This window comes from Megalopta genalis, chromosome 18 (assembly GCF_051020955.1).
Source record: "Megalopta genalis isolate 19385.01 chromosome 18, iyMegGena1_principal, whole genome shotgun sequence".
NCBI classification, from domain to species: Eukaryota; Metazoa; Arthropoda; class Insecta; order Hymenoptera; family Halictidae; genus Megalopta; species Megalopta genalis.
In genome coordinates this window covers 916,427-937,365 of record NC_135030.1, presented here as the reverse complement: position 1 = coordinate 937,365, position 20,939 = coordinate 916,427, and the positions used below count along the sequence as shown (strand labels likewise).

At 33.4% G+C, this 20,939-nt stretch overlaps 1 protein-coding gene across 2 annotated transcripts in view; it reads right to left on the bottom strand.

The window, feature by feature from the left end:
• The window catches only part of stum (mechanosensory transduction mediator stumble), a 62,202-nt gene that overhangs the window by 5,234 nt on the left and 36,029 nt on the right, over window positions 1-20,939 (bottom strand). For both annotated transcript variants that reach the window (XM_033484296.2, XM_033484295.2), the window contains one exon: window positions 622-885. In XM_033484296.2, coding sequence (XP_033340187.2) covers window positions 622-885 — 264 coding nt within the window. The remainder of the gene's footprint in view (window positions 1-621; window positions 886-20,939) is intronic.

Sequence of the window (20,939 nt, the reverse complement as noted above, 5' to 3'; positions counted from 1 at the left end):
TATATTGTAACATTGTTTTATTTACTGCATACGACAAATCAAAAAAAAAGAAAAGTAAAAAAGTTAAAAAAAATTAAAAAATAAGTAGAAAATATAGAAGTATAAAAATAATTGAATGAATAATTGAATGATGAATACACGAGCTCGGCATCTCGTGATGACGCAATTGACATTATTTATCATATATATCAAATATATTTTAGTCCTCGTAAGAGAGAATGTAATTATGCTGACAGCGTAACATCTTTCATTATTAACCCCTTTAACCCTAGAAAGATAACCATATGACAACGTACGTAAAAGATAACCATACGCTTCAGAGGCGCATGCTTTTCTAAGGCGTCAATTTTACACTAACAATGGATATTTATTTAAGTTAATCTAGTCATTTTAAAGGTTTGGCATTATTGTAAAAATAAAATGCATTTATATTATATTTTTTTATATTTTAAGTAATTTTAAGCTTAAATCACTAGACCTCTATGAAAAATTAACAAAAATCAACAGTCTTCGCAGGCGCCTCTGCGACGTAGGTTATCTTTCTCGGGTTAATATAACAAAGAAGTAAAATTCTATTTCCTTATATTGGTCCCTACAGCCACTTCGTCTCTCTGTAAATACCTGCATCTATTCTTGAATTTAGGCCAGCAGCCAACGGAGCCGCTGTCCCTCGCGGCGGCAGCCTGCTGTCCAACCTCGTCCGTTGCCGTCACCGTGGCAGCCCTCGCGTTGTTCCTGGGCCAAGCGAGCCCTTTGGGGTTGGTCCGACAAGCGAGACACCTCATGCTGGGACAACACTGGCAACACCGACCCAACGATCTTTTCCAACGCGTGAAAAATCTCTCGGCCGGCCGTTCGCTGACGCCGTTCGCCGCTACCAACACCCTACAAATCGAAGGGCGGCCGCGCCCCGGCCGTGCTGTTAGTATTATTAAAAAACGCCTACCCGGCCTCCTTGATCGATCGGCTTCGCGATAAAGGAGCCTTCGGAGTAGTTAGGAGAGAATCAAAGGCGACAGGCGTCGATGAAAAGGGAACAGTAACTATGTTACACAAGTATTGATATACATGATACAAGTATTGATACAGGATGCTTCAAGGACACCGGTGATTCCGTAGCGCATCACATAAACCTGAGTAAGAGCGTTCGGGTATCTCGGAAATCTTTGAAAATATCACGAAATCGATTGGCACGAGTGTTCTTTTTTTCTATATATGAAGGTGATCGTGTGATGTAAATGATATTTTGTCGATGTGATCGATGTAGAAGAGGCATCGAGGTTAATTTAATTTCTTTTGTTTTTTAATCAAGTTTTAGAAGTTCGTGGATACGAGCTGTTTGAAGCAAACGTGATGAAGTTTAACCACACACGAAGTTTATCCACGGTAATATAATAATATATAATATAATGTAATAATATAATATAATAATATAATATAACCATATATAACACCATATATAACCATATATTATATATAACCATATATAACCATATATAACCATATATAACCATATATTATATATAACCATATATAACCATATATAACCATATATTATATATAACCATATATAACCATATATAACCATATATAACCATATATTATATATAACCATATATAACCATATATAACCATATGTTATATATAACCATATATAACCATATATTATATATAACCATATATAACCATATGTTATATATAACCATATATAACCATATGTTATATATAACCATATATAACCATATATTATATATAACCATATATAACCATATATAATATAACCTACCAGTGATATAATAAACCTATTGTTCATGGAAGAAATTTTAAGACAGAGAAACGCATGCTTTACATTTAAAAACAAGGACATACCGCGCACTTTTGGCATCACTGGTTCAGTTCTACATTTCTCTCTCTATATATATGTATATATATATATATATATATATATATATATATATATATTTTATAATATGATGTTAAATATTTTCGAATTTGTCGAAATAAATATTTGTTACGACGAATACAACATAAATATGTTAGAATGAAAAAATAAACCGATACAAGTAACTGGAACTAGAACAACTACATTATTGTGTATGTGAATATACTATACATCGAAATCCAGTGATACAATAAATGGAAAACAACTATGGCACGATGCACATGATAGCACGTTTTCCGCACCGAATCTGCAACTCGATATACAGATATTGCAGTTTCCTCGACATACTCCACTTTAACTGGAAAACTATAGTTTTCAGCCAGCTTGATATCATCTAAACAATCCGATCATTTGAATACCGTAGTCGTTAGTTTCATGACTAATAAATTCGAGAAGTTTAAATAAACTTATTCTTTCGTCGGTCCGATTAAATTTACGGGATTAGTTGCATCAGTTAATACTGTCGATGAAGAAAAACTAAGCAGAAATTCTAATCTATATATATCTATTATATATATAATATATCTATCTATAATATATCCATTATATATATAATATATCTATCTATAATATATCTCTATTATATATATATAATATATCTATCTATAATATATATATATATTCTAATCTCTATTCTAGTGCGTTATATGTCTTATAATTTTTAGGAAATTATAATTTGTACTCCGTAAGCGCATAACGCTGCAAAACGATACGTTGAGTCTAACAACAATATCTTATATCCGGGGTCTCCTTTATGCAAACTTCACCGGCAATTTGAACAAAGAGAAGAAGAAACATCGATCTATCGAACAGTAGTATAAATATTCAACAATTCAGATTTTTCAATTCTAATAAAATCGACGGATAATCTTATATTCCCTGAAAATCGTATCTTAATGAGTACATCAACCTTAAATGACTTTGTCATTGTTTCGCAGTGTTTTCGCAGTCGATATTCCGCACTTGACGTGTTAACCCTTAAATGCATGATTTTTTGTTTTGAATTTTAAAAAGTCGTTTTCTATAGGAATGTAGTCATAGGTTACGTAAAAAATAAATAAAAACATCTAGGTAATAATATTGAGTATTTATTTTAAAAAAAGGTTGTACGTAGACTTTTGGCAACGATATGCGTTCATTACTAAAATTATCGTAGACGTAAACAAATAGCCATGTATTTATATTATCCATTAGTACAGGAATTTTCGCATTATTTATAAATGAGATGCAGCAAAGCAATTGCGATTTTTGTTGCGACGCAAAGCAACCTTGCATTCGATGCACTCGGTCCGTGAAAATCCTTTGCAACCTGGAAGTTATCGCCCACCGCATTCAAATGTCAAAAACCATACAACTTACTTGCCAAAAGTAACGTCAAGTCTTTTATTTCACACACGGTCTATCGTCTATTGTTATCAACGTGTGTTCGGAAACGCGCATACTCAGGTTTTCGAATAAAACTCAGTGGAACTGGAATGTAGACAATTGGCCACAATATTAATTTAAGGGCTAGACTGCGGATCTTATGCATTTAAGTGGTAATATTTAAGGGATATAAAAATACCATTGCATTATTTTCAACGCGATGAAATCATTCGAGATTGAAAGAAATGTCAAAAACCATACAACTTACTCGCCAAAAGTAACGTCAAGTCTTTTATCTCACACACGCTCTATCGTCTATCGTCATCAACGTGTGTCCAAAAACGCGCATACTCAAGTATTTCAACAAAATTCAGTGGAACTGGAGCGTAGACAAAATGGCAACAACACTCATTCAAGGGTTAAACCCCGAACCCCGCAAGATCCGATCGGCGGGATCGGTAATTAATCACTGGCGAATCGTCGCGCGACCAATCACGTTTATCTAAATCGATGCCGGTGACGGCGATCGCGATACCGATTGAATCGTATCGACTCGCGCGCGTCGTCGCCGTATAAATCCCAGCCAGCTCTGCGTCCCCACTCTCCGTTCGCGGTGGGAAATTCGCGGAACAAAATGTCGGGAATACGGAGAAATGTCGCGTAGAATTCGTATCGATCGTTGCCGGTCGTCGGAGAGCAACGTGCACAAAATTCCCACGTGTAAGTCGGCCTGTTGCCGGGTCACGAACCTAACCCTTCCCTTCCGAGTGTCTTCAGGGTCCGCTGCTCGCTTCGGATACGACGAGCAAAGGCTTACCTTTCGGGCCGAGGCTTCGAAGAATCGCGAACGAGAACGGCCTCGCGGTCGTTCGAAGAGCGGGAACACGCGGTGCCACGCGGTGTGCACGCGGTGACGCGCACACGGCGAACGGAAAACCGGTGGAGGATGATCGTCGGACAACTGAGATCGATTCGAGCTGCTCGTAGACCAGAAGAAATCGTAACTGTTCGGAGGGTGGCGAGCGAGCATCGCGGCTCTGCTCGTGTCGCACGAAGATTGCAGGTGCCGCAGTCCACGGGGGTTGGCCGGACCTCGGTGGACGTAGGGCGGCGAAACGAAGAGGGTGGTCGGCCGAGCAACCACCGGTCACGCAAAGATTTTCTCCTTCGGCCAGCCTGCACACACACACACGTAGGACCACGGCTTTCTTCGGTTGACCGCGAAATCGATACGCCTGAAGTTCTTTACCTTAACACACCGGCGCTTTTTCAAGGCGGCCCCGGTGGTCCTACCGACTCCCTGTACCTTCGTCGTCGCGTTTCCTTCCTTCTGCAGTCGTCGACGAGCAGACTCGGATGAAAATATTTGGAAAAGTATTTGGAAAGTTATATTTATACGACTGTTCGATGGATTGTTGTTTCTAGATAATGTAACGAGCTTTGAGATATTTATTTAATACGAATAATTATGTTTGTTTTAGTTATTAATTTTATTTATATTATTGTATTAATTACGTTGATGTAGATTGATATGAGTAACATATAGTGCGAACGACATAGTGAAGTAGGAGCATGCGCTTAATATGATCAATGAAAAGATTGAAGTATGCAATAGTGAACGGTATGTATGTATGTATACTTAGAAATATCTGTATTATAATATCTGTATTATATATATGTAATATTTATATAATATAATATATAATATTTATATAATATAATATATAATATCTGTATATATTATAATATATATATAGTATAGTATAGTAAGTAAGTATATATTATAATATATAATATAATATATATTATAATATATTTGTATTATATATTATAAATATCTGTATTAAAATTTCTGTATTATATAATATAATCTGCATAATAATAGATACTAATAATAGATAATAGATAATAATCTGTATAATAAAATATCTGTAACATATATGTTACAATTGATTGTTCCTTAACAATGTTTGTGTGAGTGGATTTATAAAGAAAAATATGTGTTTCAAAATAGGTACTTTTACCTTAATTCATGAGCATAGGAACACAGCTGGGTAAAAATATTAGAAAAAGTATTGGGAACAGTTACTGTTATATATGTATGAAATAATATTTCACGCCATTTCATTGTACAATCAATAATAATAACTATAAAGATATTTTGATAAACACTTAGTGAAATTGTGATTTATTATTAAATATTTATTATTGAATATTTCAAAATGAAGCTGTTTCACTGAATAATATCTTTGGTTGTTAATAAATCCTAGATAGCTCCGTGTACAAGAACTATTACAAGAAAATGAATTTTTAAACAATTCGGCAACTATGAAGTTGCATTCTATTATCCTCGGAAAAAAGACTATTTCATCGTGATCCTTAAAAAGAAATCAACTCGTTGCGAGTTAAGGGTCACATTAATTACCCTTGTTCTTCAACAAATACGAATGTCTCTCTCTCATTTCAGAGCTCTAAAATATCGTTCTTCTAACAACGGTATGAAATAAATAAAAAAATACGACGAAACATTAATATGTAGATTAAACGTAGATTGTGAATCTAGATGTATCTACGACTTATACAAATTTTCAGAACACAATAGACACTGATGTCACTGTTCTCGCACTACATAAACCATTAACTAGGAAACTAATAAGTTTTTTCGAAAATGTACCATAAAATAGAATAGAAATTGCACAAACATTCGCAATCTACTAATGGCTCAGTGTAATGGTTACGTATAGCAGTACAATGAAGGCAATAAATCATATTGTCTCGGTTTTTTAGTCATTATAAGTATATCAAGTAAATATAGAAGTATTGAAAATGAAGCTTTCTCAAAAACTGGTGTGTAATAGTTAATAATATTCTATCCCGAAGTAATGATCCTCGGTCATACGAAATTATAGTAGTAGAGTTAATTAACTACATTATTCTTGTAATAAAATTTAATTCTATAAAATATAGAAGTATTGAAAATGAAGCTTTCTTAAAAACTGGTGCGTAATAGTTAATAATATATTCTCTCTCTCTCTCTATCCCGAAGTAATGATTCTCAGTCATATGAAATTATAGTAGAGTCGATTAACTACATTATTCTTATAATAAAATTTAATTCTATAAAATATAGAAGTATTGAAAATGAAGCTTTCTCAAAAACTGGTGTGTAATAGTTAATACTATTCTATCCCGAAGTAATGATTCTCGGTCATACGAAATTATAGTAGTAGAGTTAATTAACTACATTATTCTTGTAATAAAATTTAATTCTATAAAATATAGAAGTATTGAAAATAAAGCTTTCTCAAAAACTAGTGCGTAATAGTTAATAATATTCTATCCCGAAGTAATGATTCTCGGTCATACGAAATTATAGTAGTAGAGTTAATTAACTACATTATTCTTATAATAAAATTTAATTCTATAAAATATAGAAGTATTGAAAATGAAGCTTTCTCAAAAACTGGTGCGTAATAGTTAATAATATTCTATCCCGAAGTAATGATTCTCGGTCATACGAAATTATGGTAGTAGAGTCGATTAACTACATTATTCTTTTGCACACGAATCCGTTTTCCGTTTTACATGAAATATTATTTTTGGTCTCTTCAACTGCAGCATTGCATTTCGTCCCTTAGAATTTACATGTTGCCCTTGGCGTTTTTTTATTTCGGTGACCATTAATGCGGTGAATATTTATCAAATCGATACGCGTTGTCGGAACATTACGTATGCTTCTGTTTTGCACAGAATTTTGTTCGGCGCTCTGTTTTCTTTCCTGTAGACACGTGGCATATTGACAATAAATACTGTTTCGAGCGTGGCACTGAATGAAAAAATAAAGTTTAATTAGACGATTTCAGCAGGTTCGAGCACGAGCATCCAAGTAAACGACCTACTCTCGAACCCACAAATTCGATAGGAGATAATAAAGCTTGTTATCCGAGTGTGAGAAAGCTGAGAAACTTTAATATACATAGAATCGAGCTGTACAGATGCATAGCGAGCATTGCCACGAAAGTTTTAATTGCGTTCATTTTACGCTTACTCGCTGCCATTTCAGCTGTTTGTCCTTCTCGAAATACATGCGAGAGTCAGTGTTGTTTTTAAGAGGTTTCACCTATAAAACATGTGTTTAACCCTCGAAGACTTTCGCAGGGTAGATTTCTACCCTACGCGTAATATTTTTTTTTTGTATTCGAGCAAATAAATAAAATATATGCTTATAATTCGGTGTATAATAAATATAATATTTATAATATATATAATATATAATATTATTTATATATTTATATAATTTATATAATATATAATATTATATATAATATATTATATATATATATATAATATTTATTAAATAAACCAGCAATAGTGGCGAAAAGAGATAGAAATCTTCCCCATGAATGTCCTTGAAGGTTAATATTATGCATTGGAAATCCCCAAAACACTAAAATCATCTGCTCAGAGACATAATTCTGTTTTTCATTTATCGTAGTTTAAAGACAGTTTTCCTTTGTTTCTCAACTTTAACGTTAAATATCGCAAAAACTGTTGAAATCTAAAATTAAAATTATTAAATATTTCAAATACTATAAGCCGTCTACACCAAAAATCGGATATCATTGGATTCAGTTTGAAATGTTCTAGCACCGTGCGAAACCTCATCAAAAAGTCAGCATTATATGCAGGCTGTCCCAAAAATGTCTCGCAATCCGAAAGTGGCGGGTTTCTCGGGTCGTTTGAAGCAACTTTTTCCTTTACAAAAATGTTCTCCGAGGCACCGTTAACGAGTTATCAACGAAAAACAGTGACCAATGAGAGGCGAGCTCTGCTGGCGCGAGGCGACCGAGCCAATGAGCGGAACTGGGCTTCGCGCGCTGGTTGGCTGGGCCGCCTCGCGTCAGCCGTACTCGATTCCTTATTGGTCACTGTTTTTCGTTAATAACTCGTTAACGGTGCCTCGGAGAACATTTTTGTAAAGGAAGAAGTTGCTTCAAATGATCCGAGGAACCCGCCATTTCCGGATTGCGAGACATTTTTGGGAAACCCTGTATATGGGCAACGAACACACATTTCATGATTGTATTCTTCTTTGCACAGTTTGATTTATAGGAGTTTTTTTTGGAACAGTCGCATAAATAGCTAATTAGGTAAACATACACCAGGGGTGGCCAAACTTTTTATTACTACCGGCGACCTGTTTTTTTTTTGTAAATTGTAGGCGGCGGTATACCATGTGTTAAGTGATCATAAGAAAAGTGGTAATTCAAAGCCAAAAATAAGATTAAATTTAACATAAACATAGATAATATCAGACAGGCGAGTGACTATAGGAATAGTTACGCGGTCGACGCTTTGGTCACCCCTGGTATACATTAACCATGACTAACTAAAAATCCTGGCGAGCCTATTCACGTGATCGCTATTGTGTTTTCTCTAATCATCTAACCCTCACGCGACCATAGTATTCTATCATTCTAAAGTGTTAAGCATACTTCGTGTAATAAAGATTTCTAGCAATAATCTGTTAACCCTAGAACCCACGAGATTTTTAATTTGTCTGCAAACGTGTAAATAAATATTAATAAATATTAATATTATTATTATTATTAAATATATTATTAATAAATATTAATACATACATATTACATAATCTATAATATATAATAATAATAATAATAATAATAATAATATGCAATTACAACGCAATCCCAAAATGTTACTTATACCTACAAATTATTGTTATTGTGTTCTTTTAACGTGAAACAAAATTCTATTCTCTTGTCATCGATATTTTAAACACTCAAGTAATCGTATAAGCACATGATAAAAATAAATTTCTCTTCAAAGGAATGGTTCCAATCGCAACATTTCTAATTATCGTAAGCGTGGCGAAAACGGTACAGCCAAGGATCGAAAAAAAAGATCCGTTTGACATCAAGAGTTACAGTCGTCTAAAATGTGTAGATAGAAGTCTCTACGCGATATGATCCTCTAATCGCAACGCTTTAACGACACTTTACAACGTCGTAAGAGACGATAGGGTGATACCAGCGGTTCGTGACGTCAGAAAACATACTATTATGCGGTGAGAGAATTATGCGATATATGGTATAACAGTAATTCTACGCGCGCAGGTATATTGCGCTAGATCACGTGGTGCCATGAAAATGACAACATCAGTAGCACTGATTTTTCTTGACGCTTGGAAACCAAGGAGATGCACGTTGAGTTGAATAATTGCTTCCATACTAATCCTTGTACACAGGTATATATATATATATATATATAAGAAATAAATACAAAATATTATTAAAAGTGGTAGATATAATAATCATAATAAATATTAACATATGTACATATTTATATATATATATAAGAAATAATATAATAATAAATATATGTATATATAAGAAAGAAATACAAAATATTATTAAAAGTGGTATATATATATAAGAAATAATTACAAAATATTATTAAAAGTGGTAGATATAATAATCATAATAAATATTAACATATGTACCTATTTATATATATATAAGAAATAATATAATAATAAATATATGTATATATAAGAAATAAATACAAAATATTATTAAAAGTGGTAGATATAATAATCATAATAAATATTAACATATGTACATATTTATTACGATTATTATATCTACCACTTTTAATAATATTTTGTATTTATTTCGTTCTTCTTTATTAATAATACGGAATAATGAAAAATCACATTTGTCACAAAAATATAATAATTGTAGGCACATATAGTTACAGTCAATCGCTGTGAAACACATTCAAACACCTTTCAAAATTTCGATCGAACGGCTTAATATCTTTTCAGACGTTAAACTAACTAGTCTTCTAAGTTGCTAAAACAAACCTTGAGACGATGCATTTCGTTCGATAAAATTGGAAAATCGCATCGCAATTCATGAACGCAGAGACAAGTCGAAAAGACGTGAAAATCTCAGTTAACGATTCCCTAAAGGTCCACGCGATTTCATCGATATAAATACGTACAAAAGCTATCGATATAAAAAACATATTAACAATATATAAATATGATACGATATAAAAACTATCTGAATAATTATTCTTTGGATTCGTTGAACTCGAAACGGATCGGGAAAAAAGGAGAAAACGAAATTAAGCGATATCTCTCTGAAACGAAGCAACCGGGTCTAAATTGGTACGGAATTGTTACTGGAAACCTGCGATTACAGATAATACTTGAAGTGGCAAACTCAATTGTGTACACGTGTCAGTGTGTTATATTTGCCGGCGTATCGGTAACTTCCTCGCAGAATTACTTTCATGATGCCGCGACGAAACGAGTGCACATAGTTGCATGAACCGTCGCTTCGGAGCGTGTTAAACAAAACCATTAAAAGTTGTGCGGTGCGGCGTGTCTAAAACTTGGAACATTGTGGCAACAGTAGCAATTTCCGTGGTGATTGTAGCATGGTTTCGTCAAAATCACGCGGTTAAAGACTCGCACACAATACACGAGGCAGAGGGGAGATAGAACGTTAGACGATCAAATGTAAGGAGTAAAATTTAATTACGTCACTGTATTGTCGTTACATTCATTTCAGCGAGAAATCATAATCTTTAACGCCTTCTGTGCCGAATTGTTTCTCGTCGATTCTTCACTCCGGCTATTCGATATGTTATATATAATTATATTATAATATTATTAAATAATTATATTATAATATTATTAAATAATTATATTATATTATTATTAAATAATTATATTATATTATTATTATATAATTATATTATATTATTATTATATAATTATATATAATTATTAATTATTATATAACGATGATACAAGCTTATTATAATCCATTCGTTTGGTGGAAATAAATTCTTCGGTTCTAAAGTTGTTATAATGTTGTGTAATTGTTAAATAAACACAGAACGTGTTAATATGTTAATTATTTAACACCTTGACTTGTCACTCCAACAACCTCAACAATTTCATAACACAATAAAGTATTATAATATATTTGATGAAATTCAAATTGAAAAATTAAGAGTTGTGTGACAATAATTACTTGTTTAATATCCTCACCTTTTACGAATCCTGATAAAATTAGAGAAATATAATTTATTTGTGTAAAAATTAATTTATAAATCAGTCAAGGTGCTAAAAAATGCATTTGTTAAGTACAGAAAAAGGAATCGATTCGTCACAATGATTATCGTCATTGTAGACTTTTTTCATTCTTACGGTGCAACAAATAGTTTCACAAATAGTTCAAAATCGTCGTTTTGTTCTATCATAGTTATCAGAGTATTATAACTTATATTATAATTACACGACTTCTTTTGCATCGAATTTAAATTGAACTACTCGTAAAATAATACTCGTAAAAATTAACAATATAATAGCTAATTGAATCTCGTAGATATACCCCATAACTGTTCTTTAAAGATCAATTTATTCCAGGCAAGTACATGCGATATCGTAATAAATATGTACATATGTTAATATTTATTATGATTATTATATCTACCACTTTTAATAATATTTTGTATTTATTTCTTATATATACATATATTTATTATTATATTATTTCTTATATATATATATATATATATATATATATATATATATATATATATATAAGTTGCTTATGATTTCGTTCTATTTCAACGGATAATTAAAATTGTTCGAAATGTTTACTGCAGCTAGGATCTTTATTATTTGTTGCAGCGTTTCCACTAATTTCACCAATGCGAGTAGTATACTTTCTCGTGTAATTGTTTCCCTCGCCAGGATACTGAAATGATACTGACACAGATAACGTAATTATGGTACCAATTAGATACAGATTCGGCAGCAGATAAAAATTAAACGCTGGTATTACATTGTAAAAGAGACTACTACTTTCTCGACGGTTTGTATAATTGTTCTATTCCTTTGTCAACTTTACATAACCGTGCTTTCGTGGTTGCAGAGCTTGCTAAGAAGAAAAGGGTCTCTTGTTATATTTTATCGTGGAAAAAATACGATGAACTTGCATATAAGCAACATAATTTTAAGTTACGTGACCGGCCGATTACAGGGCGAATTAGCATAAACCAGGTCCAAAACCTACTCGCATTGCAAATTTAAGTTACAACAAATGGCTTTGCAGTACGGTACAATTTCTTCCTACAAGGTAGAATCACATACGCTTATCAACAAAAAGATAAAAAAACATATTACACACGTTAAGATTATATACATGTTACATGATGTATTTTTGAGTGCAGTAAGCCCTCTTGAAACACATCACCGCTCCTAAAAAATAGCCATTTTCTCGATTACTCGTGAAATGCGATTTAAAATAAAAAAATCCAGTCAGAAAATTCATTTGTGTAATTGAATCTGAATAAAATCGATTTTGAACAAAGCAACATATCTTGTAATTTAATTTAACTGTCTGATATTTTATAAGTTATATCCATTTTTGTAAAGCGATGCGACAACTTTAAAATGTTTTAAAATTATATGCAAAAGTTTTCGCACAAACAGTTAACATTGTTAACATAGGTCAAAGATTTGTATTATGTCAACGCGAAAATATGAATTTATTTTATTTCGTACACATTTCTTAATTTTACATCTTTATTTTATTCTTATATTTTTCATTTGTTTTATTTATTTTTTATTTAATTCATTATTGTTATTTTTTTCATTTGCTGTATGCATTAAATAAAACAATATTGCAATATAAACAATGTATTATATGTTTCACTGTATTTATTGCGTATATTTATAAGAACATCAAATTTTACACAAATGTTAACGATATGTAAGGTTTCTTCACTTTTCTCGGTAAGTGCATGCAAAATCGATAGAATCACGCAAGTCTCAGTCGTTGCAAACTATTTAGGCGTTCTTTTGGAAATTTTAAAATACAAGAAAACATAAGAACCCACGAGTAAAAATGTTTATATAAGAAATAATTGTTTACATAGACGCGACAAGTCGTTCATTCGGAACATAAAATACCAGTAGATTGAAGGGTTGTTAATGTTCCTTGAAACTGCAGCAAAACGAGTCTATTAATTATAGCACGATATAAAGAGGCAAAATAAAATGATCAGATACGATTGCTTCTCAAAATATCAAAAGTTTGGGAAGTAATAAGAAATAATTGCAACCTCGTGAAACTGTTAGCGATCTCTTTTATTAGCGTAGAGAGAAAGAGAGAGAGAGAGAGAGAACACTAAATGGATAAAATCATGCGCACTAAAATTAATTTCGCTTGATCGGTAGAAATCGTAAATATATACTGGATCTTTAATACCTTCGCGTCGCGTTGCGGATACCGCGGTGTTTGAATCACTATATATATATAGATCGTCACGCACCGTCAGTCTGTTTCGGCACGGTTGTCGCTGATTTTCGAGATGTCTCATCGATTTATCATTAACGCTATGCCGTTCGCAGATCTTAAATACGATTCTTTCGTTTGACGCCGGCATAATAACTTGGAAATGTCAGATTTAAAAAAGAAATTTCTAAGATGGCGGCAATATAAATTCCTAAAATTAAGATAAGTCGTCCAAGAATATTCGTACTTAATTCTTAGTTAAATAAACACAAAACACTATAGTTAGTTCGCTGCCTTTTAACACCCAAGAAATACAGTTCAAATGTTAAATGATTCTGTTGAATGATTCTTTCGTTTGACGCCGGCATAATAGCTTGGAAATGTCAGATTTAAAAAAGAAATTTCGAAGATGGCGGTAATATAAATTCCTAAAATTAAGATAAGTCGTCCAAGAATATTCGTACTTAATTCTTAGTTAAATAAACACAAAACACTATAGTTAGTTCGCTGCCTTTTAACACCCAAGAAATACAGTTCAAATGTTAGATTCTGTTAAATGATTCTTTCGTTTGACGCCGGCATAATAGCTTGGAAATGTTAGATTAAAAAAGAAATTTCGAAGATGGCGGTAATATAAATTCCTAAAATTAAGATAAATCGTCCAAGAATATTCGTACTTAATTCTTAGTTAAATAAACACAAAACACTATAGTTAGTTCGCTGCCTTTTAACGCCCAAGAAATACAGTTCAAATGTTATATCAGATTTTTTAAAATAGCACCAAAGGTGGTACCACCGGCATACAACAGATAGTTTTTGCATGGCGCCAGCGTGGCATAGTGTTTAAGAGACGGACAATGAATGATAGCTGAAAAAGTATCGATCACCGCGAATTGAAACTGCGTCGGTTTTGTCGCGACTGGCCGTCTATCAACGGTACTTTATCTGCTTCGGTTAAATGCGTCATTCCGTAAACCTTAGGTTGTCCATAATTATGATGACCAATAATGTGTGGTTTCGCTGCATGCGATCTTATTTCTCCATTCAGCGCGGCTCATTTCATTTATCACTGCTCGTATCACGTTTAGATCGTTGTTTATTCTTCGTTTACATCGAACGTGTATAAAAAGTGTTGTTCGGCGATACATTTTCTTATTAACACTATGCCGTCCGCAGATCTTCGATACGATTCTTTCGTTTGACGCGGGCATAATAGCTTGGAAATTTTAGATTGAAAGAAAAATTTCGAAGATGGCGGCAATATAAATTCCTAAAATTAAGATAAGTCGTCCAAGAATATTCGTACTTAATTCTTAGTTAAATAAACACAAAACACTATAGTTAGTTCGCTGCCTTTTAACGCCCAAGAAATACAGTTCAAATGTTAAATGATTCTGTTAAATGATTCTTTCGTTTGACGCCGGCATAATAGCTTGGAAATTTTAGATTTTCAAAAAAATTTCGAAGATATCGGCAATATAAATTCCTAAAATTAAGATAAGTCGTCCAAGAATATTCGTACTTAATTCTTAGTTAAATAAACACAAAACACTATAGTTAGTTCGCTGCCTTTTAACGCCCAAGAAATACAGTTCAAATGTTAAATGATTCTGTTAAATGATTCTTTCGTTTGGCGCCGGCATAATAGCTTGGAAATTTTAGATTTAAAAAAGAAATTTCGAAGATGACGGTAATATAAATTCCTAAAATTAAGATATGTCATCCAAATGACTTGCTTCTCCACGATTGTGCTGTGATCCGATGCATTTGTGTAACGTGTCAGGTTATCAGTATGTGTAAAATTCGAAGAAAGAGTCGAAAACAAGGTTCGTACGAATAATCGCATCACGTAATCTCTCGTGAAACTATTTTTGAGAGAAGCGAACGGGTTAAACTTGGCTGCTTTATCTACGTGTAGAGTGGCGCGAGCATGTACGTAGGGAAATACATATATCTATATGTAATAACTATTTTTTAAAATTGGACAAATATGACTTGAAATTTTTTAAGATGTTAGACCGACTATGTATGTCAGTGAATTGGTGAATCATTCAATGACTGAGTCAGTGTTTTCGATTTCAACTAGTTGGAATAATAACAAAAAATTGAAACAAGCTGTTTTTCAACTTTCTTATCTGAGTCTGTAACAAAAATTTTAAAACATGCATTTTGTAAAATTCGGTGTTTTATAGTCAAGCTATAGTCACTGAAAGTTGCAAAAATTACCTTCTATTTCGGTTGAAAATTTTCTGAAAAACTGCTATTCTGACGAACTTTAAATGTAAAACTGCTCATGGCGACGTCAACGAATTTCAAGTTTATTCGTTAAATTTTCATTATAGACTCAGATAAAAAGAAAAATTGAGAAAACGTGAGTTTTTATCTTTTGTTTGTCGTTCAAAGTAATAGCAAAATTTGTTAGTCATCTCAAAAAAATTCAATTCGTTTAGTCCAGTTTCAAACAAGTCATATCGTCTTAAAAAAAAGGCGTCCGAATACTTGTTTTCAACCACAATAGATACAGAGACAACTTCATGATCCCTAGCATAACCAGAATTATTCACGGTTTTCTCTGCCATTAGTTTCATTAGTCACTGCGAATATACAATAATTAATTGTTCGCGAAATCGAGCAGCACGTCCCCAAAAACAAAGAAAAGGCAATATTCGATCCTTGCCACGAACGAATGTCGAACCGACGACTCTGAAATCGATGAGAATCCAGCGTCGCGTCGATCCTGCACAGCACTGAACTAACTCCGACTACCGGGACTCTCCGACATGGCAGGTCGACATAAAGAATAATCGCGGCGGAGTAACGCGATCCAGCATCGGCCGTATAAGCTTGGACAAATAAAAGTGCCCGCAAACTTAATGGTTTTATAAACGGTGAGTTTGACGTCAATGTCGCGGGAAACTGGGCCAAACACGAAGGGCTAGTTCATCCCGGACGGCGGTGCGCCGCGTCGGCCGCCCCCTCGTCACGCAACCCTTCGCCGGGGCCCTCGAGGAACCGGGTTTGATTCGGTAATCCGAGGAAAGCCAACGGTCCGGTCTCGTCGCAGAGTCGCCGATCGACGAAAAACCAGTGCTAACGGTTCGCACGGAACCGGATAGAGGAGTTACGCGAAGAAACGAGAAACAACCTGGCAGCTGAGTGAAATACAGAGGGTGGTCGTGGCTCGACCTTGGCCGCACGCGACGCTGACGATTCGTCGGTCAGTCCGCGTAGCCGAGTTACGTCGATTTTCGGTCGTGCTTCGCACACTTATATGCACACATGCGCACACGTGCATATGCATCTCAATTTATCCGCCACGCCGCGCCGCCACAATGCACAGAGCGGGCCAGAAGTGCGGTTTTCCGGTGACCAAAAGTCAATTTTCAAATTTAATGCTTCGCAGGAATGATTGGATTGGCAACTAAGTTATTGCCGATTTTAATTATAGATGTCTCTCGCTCCCATTTTTATGATATCCGTAAATGTTATATTATAAAATTATTATTATTATTATTATGTTATTTTTTATTATCCGTGAATGTTAGCAACTGGACAAATTGAAAGGAAAAGCGACCAGAATTGGTCAATCGTAAAGGTGTCATTTTCCACCAGAACCAGCGATTAATTGAAGATGTTCGAGCTGTTCTCGCGCCCCGGTTTCGCATTAATATTAATTAAGCAAACTTTGTACGAATCCTTTGATTAGGGCCTAATAAATAACCTGTATCTTTGAATTTATTGATTATCCAAGAATTGCTGTTCTATTGGGTTGGCAACTAAGTAATCGCCGATTTCGGTTATAGATGTCTCTCACTCCGATTTTTATGATATCCGTGAATGTTATATTATAAAATTATTATTATTATTATTATGTTATTTTTTATTACCCGCGAATGTTAGCAACTGGACGAATTGAATGCAGCGGTCAAGGAAAAGCGACCAGAATTGGTCGATCGTAAAGGTGTCATTTTCCAGCAGGACAATGCTAGGCCGCACACGTCTTTGTCCGCTCGGCAAAAATTGATGGATATTGGTTGGGAATCGATGTTACGCCCACCATAGAGCTCTGATCTCGCGCCATCGGATCACCACTTATTTCGATCCCTGGACAACTCCCTTCGTGGTAAAACTTTTAACGACGATGACGCTGTAAAATCTCACTTAACTCAGTTTTTGGCCGAAAAGGATCAGACTTTCTACGAGCGTGGAATTTTCAAGTTGTCGGAGAGATGGCAAAAGGTCGTCGAACAAAATGGAAAATGCATTACAGATTAGACTTCGTTCCAAGTAAAACAAATTTTGTATTTCATTGAACAAATCGGCAATTACTTAGTTGCCAAGCCAATAGTACTCTCGCCAAAATAGAAGAGAAAGCTTCATAATAAATTAACTTCTTAAAATGCAGCGTTCGATTTAATTGACTCTAATAAGCAATCATGATATGTAAGTGATTATTTTTCTCTACCGATGTTTATTGATTTTATTAATACATATTCTTGAGAATATAGTATTATACTCTTCGCCGATAAATAACGTAGATGAATTTCGAAGACGAATTTATGAAGCATTGCGAAGAATTTTTGTTCGAAGCTTTGAAATTCGCTTATATTGAGATGTGAAGCTTGCGTGGAAATGGAAGGAATACACGTAGAAAAATGTACAGGATGTCCCAAAATTATTGTACAAGCGAGAAATGCGAGGGTTTTTGAAGTAACTTTTTCCTTAGCGAAAATGCAATCCGCGGCTTCGTTTACGAGTTATTAACGAAAAACAGTGGCCAATGAGAGACGAAATTAGCTGGCGCGATGCAATTACTTAGTTGCCAACCCAATATTTTTTTTAAACTACGAGATAAGGAATATTATTTATTTTAGACAATTGCGCAACCGCGTGACGACATGCTAAAGACAAAATACTGAAATTCAAATTGAATTTGATTTTTGTAATGTATTTGTTATAGGTCGTCCGACGAACAGTTTCGCAGGAACAATTTTATGCATGTTAGGTGACTGTATTTTTGATCATTTAATTGTACTAAATGTATGTATGTTTAAACGGAGTAACGTTTAAAACGATTTAAACTTTGCGGGATGTTTTAAAGAAATGCTTTAAAGTGGTAGACGTCGAGTCCTTTTTTTAATGAGAAAGCTTAAACATTTATCTAAAGAATTATATCAATTTTAAGCTCCACCTCTTACAACTCTAGATATGGTAACGTCGCAGTCGCCACTTTCTCGATGCGACAGAAAGCGCCTGTAAACGGTAAAAAAGAATCATTTTCCGATTTTAATCGTGTATTTAGGTGTAGCTTTATGATTTTTTACAAGAAGGCTTTCTGAAGGCATGTGTGTAGTCTTATTAACACAGAACAAGTTGCAGAATCTATTTTTTAACAATATTCACAAATAAAAATGTAATTATGAAATGATACATATTAAATGTACAAGGGTCAACAACCCATAAAAAGTGAACAATGACAACAGTGAATTTTGAATGTTCGTTCTTCGAAGAACTATATAGCGTCAATAGCTATAGTAGCGTCAATAATTATAAAAATCACTCTAACTACTCCGTAGCACCTAGTAACAGCAACTAATTTGTTTGCATATTGAAGTCAAGACTTTACCACTACATGACATATTATTGTATATTAATGATAATATAATATAATACATTATAATAATATAATATAATATATAATACATTATAATAATATAATATAATATATAATACATTATAATAATATAATATAATATATAATACATTATAATAATATAATATAATATATAATAATAATAATAATAATCAGTAATCATTAATCAGAGAATTTACTTTGTCACATCTTGGGAAAGAGTAGAGCAAATTCGCCAGGAACGTTCCTAAACAACTGAAGAATCTCTTCCAATGGACGTCTCTCGGCTGCAACTGCAGACACGTTCTGTGTTTTGTGTCACAGGGGCATTAAGGAATTCCCGGGAGATGCACGCGACTAAGAAGCATGGAATCTCAGTAATCTCCAAGCGACTTAGATGTCGATCTTCGTTTATACGGCGTATTTCGTGTTTAACATGGCGAAGACGACGAAAGTAATGCGGACAGGTGAACGTCTTGAAATTGTTCGCCGTGCAAAAAGCTCGATAAGACGAATCGTAATGTCGCGTATTCACTTAGCAATAGACTCTTAATTAAGTTCGGTAAAGTTTTTGATTTTTTTAGTGTGAGATCGCAGCTAGTTTTATTTGTTATGCAGATACGTCCTAAGAATTAGATCAAGAAAAGTATAAAGAGAGAAACAAAACAAGAAATAAAAAAGTTTTCATTGACACACAAATCAAGTTCTAATTTTTAAATCGTAGTTTTCTTTTACTAAATTTTAGCTTTGTTAATATGTTAATTATGAATTAGTTTTGGTTATTTACTTTGGTTATCTTCTTTTTAGTTATTGTTTTAGTTATGTTTGTCCATCGAAAGCAGTTTACTATAGATTTTATTTTTAACCCTTATCGCGGATTTATGCCACCTTCCACGTGACATTATACATCTGTTAGTTCAGAATACCTGACATCCGATTTGAGTTAATAATAGAAAATACGATTATAGTGACATGATGTCAATTGTTAGCTGAAGAACCTGACAGTTACATTTATTTATAATTTTATAATTTTATAATTTTATAATTTTATAATTTTATAATTTTACAATTTCACAATTTCACAATTTCACAATTTTACAATTTTACAATTTCACAATTTTACAATTTTACAATTTTATAATTTTTTAATTTTGTAACTGTTAAGTTGTTAAGTTTTGTTTTCTTTTTTAACAGATAACAGAAGAATCATATTTTGTTTCGGTTTAGAAGAAATGAATAACATTCATATTTCGTAGATTATGTATGAAATCTTATGTATGAAACGGGTCTGACTTTTTATAGTGCAAGGGGTTAACGATACGCAAGTACACGTCCCCGTATGAATAATAATTTGTTCATTTTTCCCGGTATGAATAATAATTTGTTCATTGTTTTCCATATGGATAATGATTTTTTCATTATTTTCCGTATGAATAATGATTTTGTAATCCATTCCACCGTGAATAATGAGTTTCTCACCCTTCTTCGTACGCGTAATGATTTTATAAAATCTGTTTTTACAGAAAACCAGAAAATTGAAAACGATCAGGCGGACCTGATCACATTTCAAATGACGTTATTTGAAATATATTTAAAACAGCATGTTATTCTGTTTCATAATTATTTCCACGCCTGTGATCACCTCTGAAATAACATTATC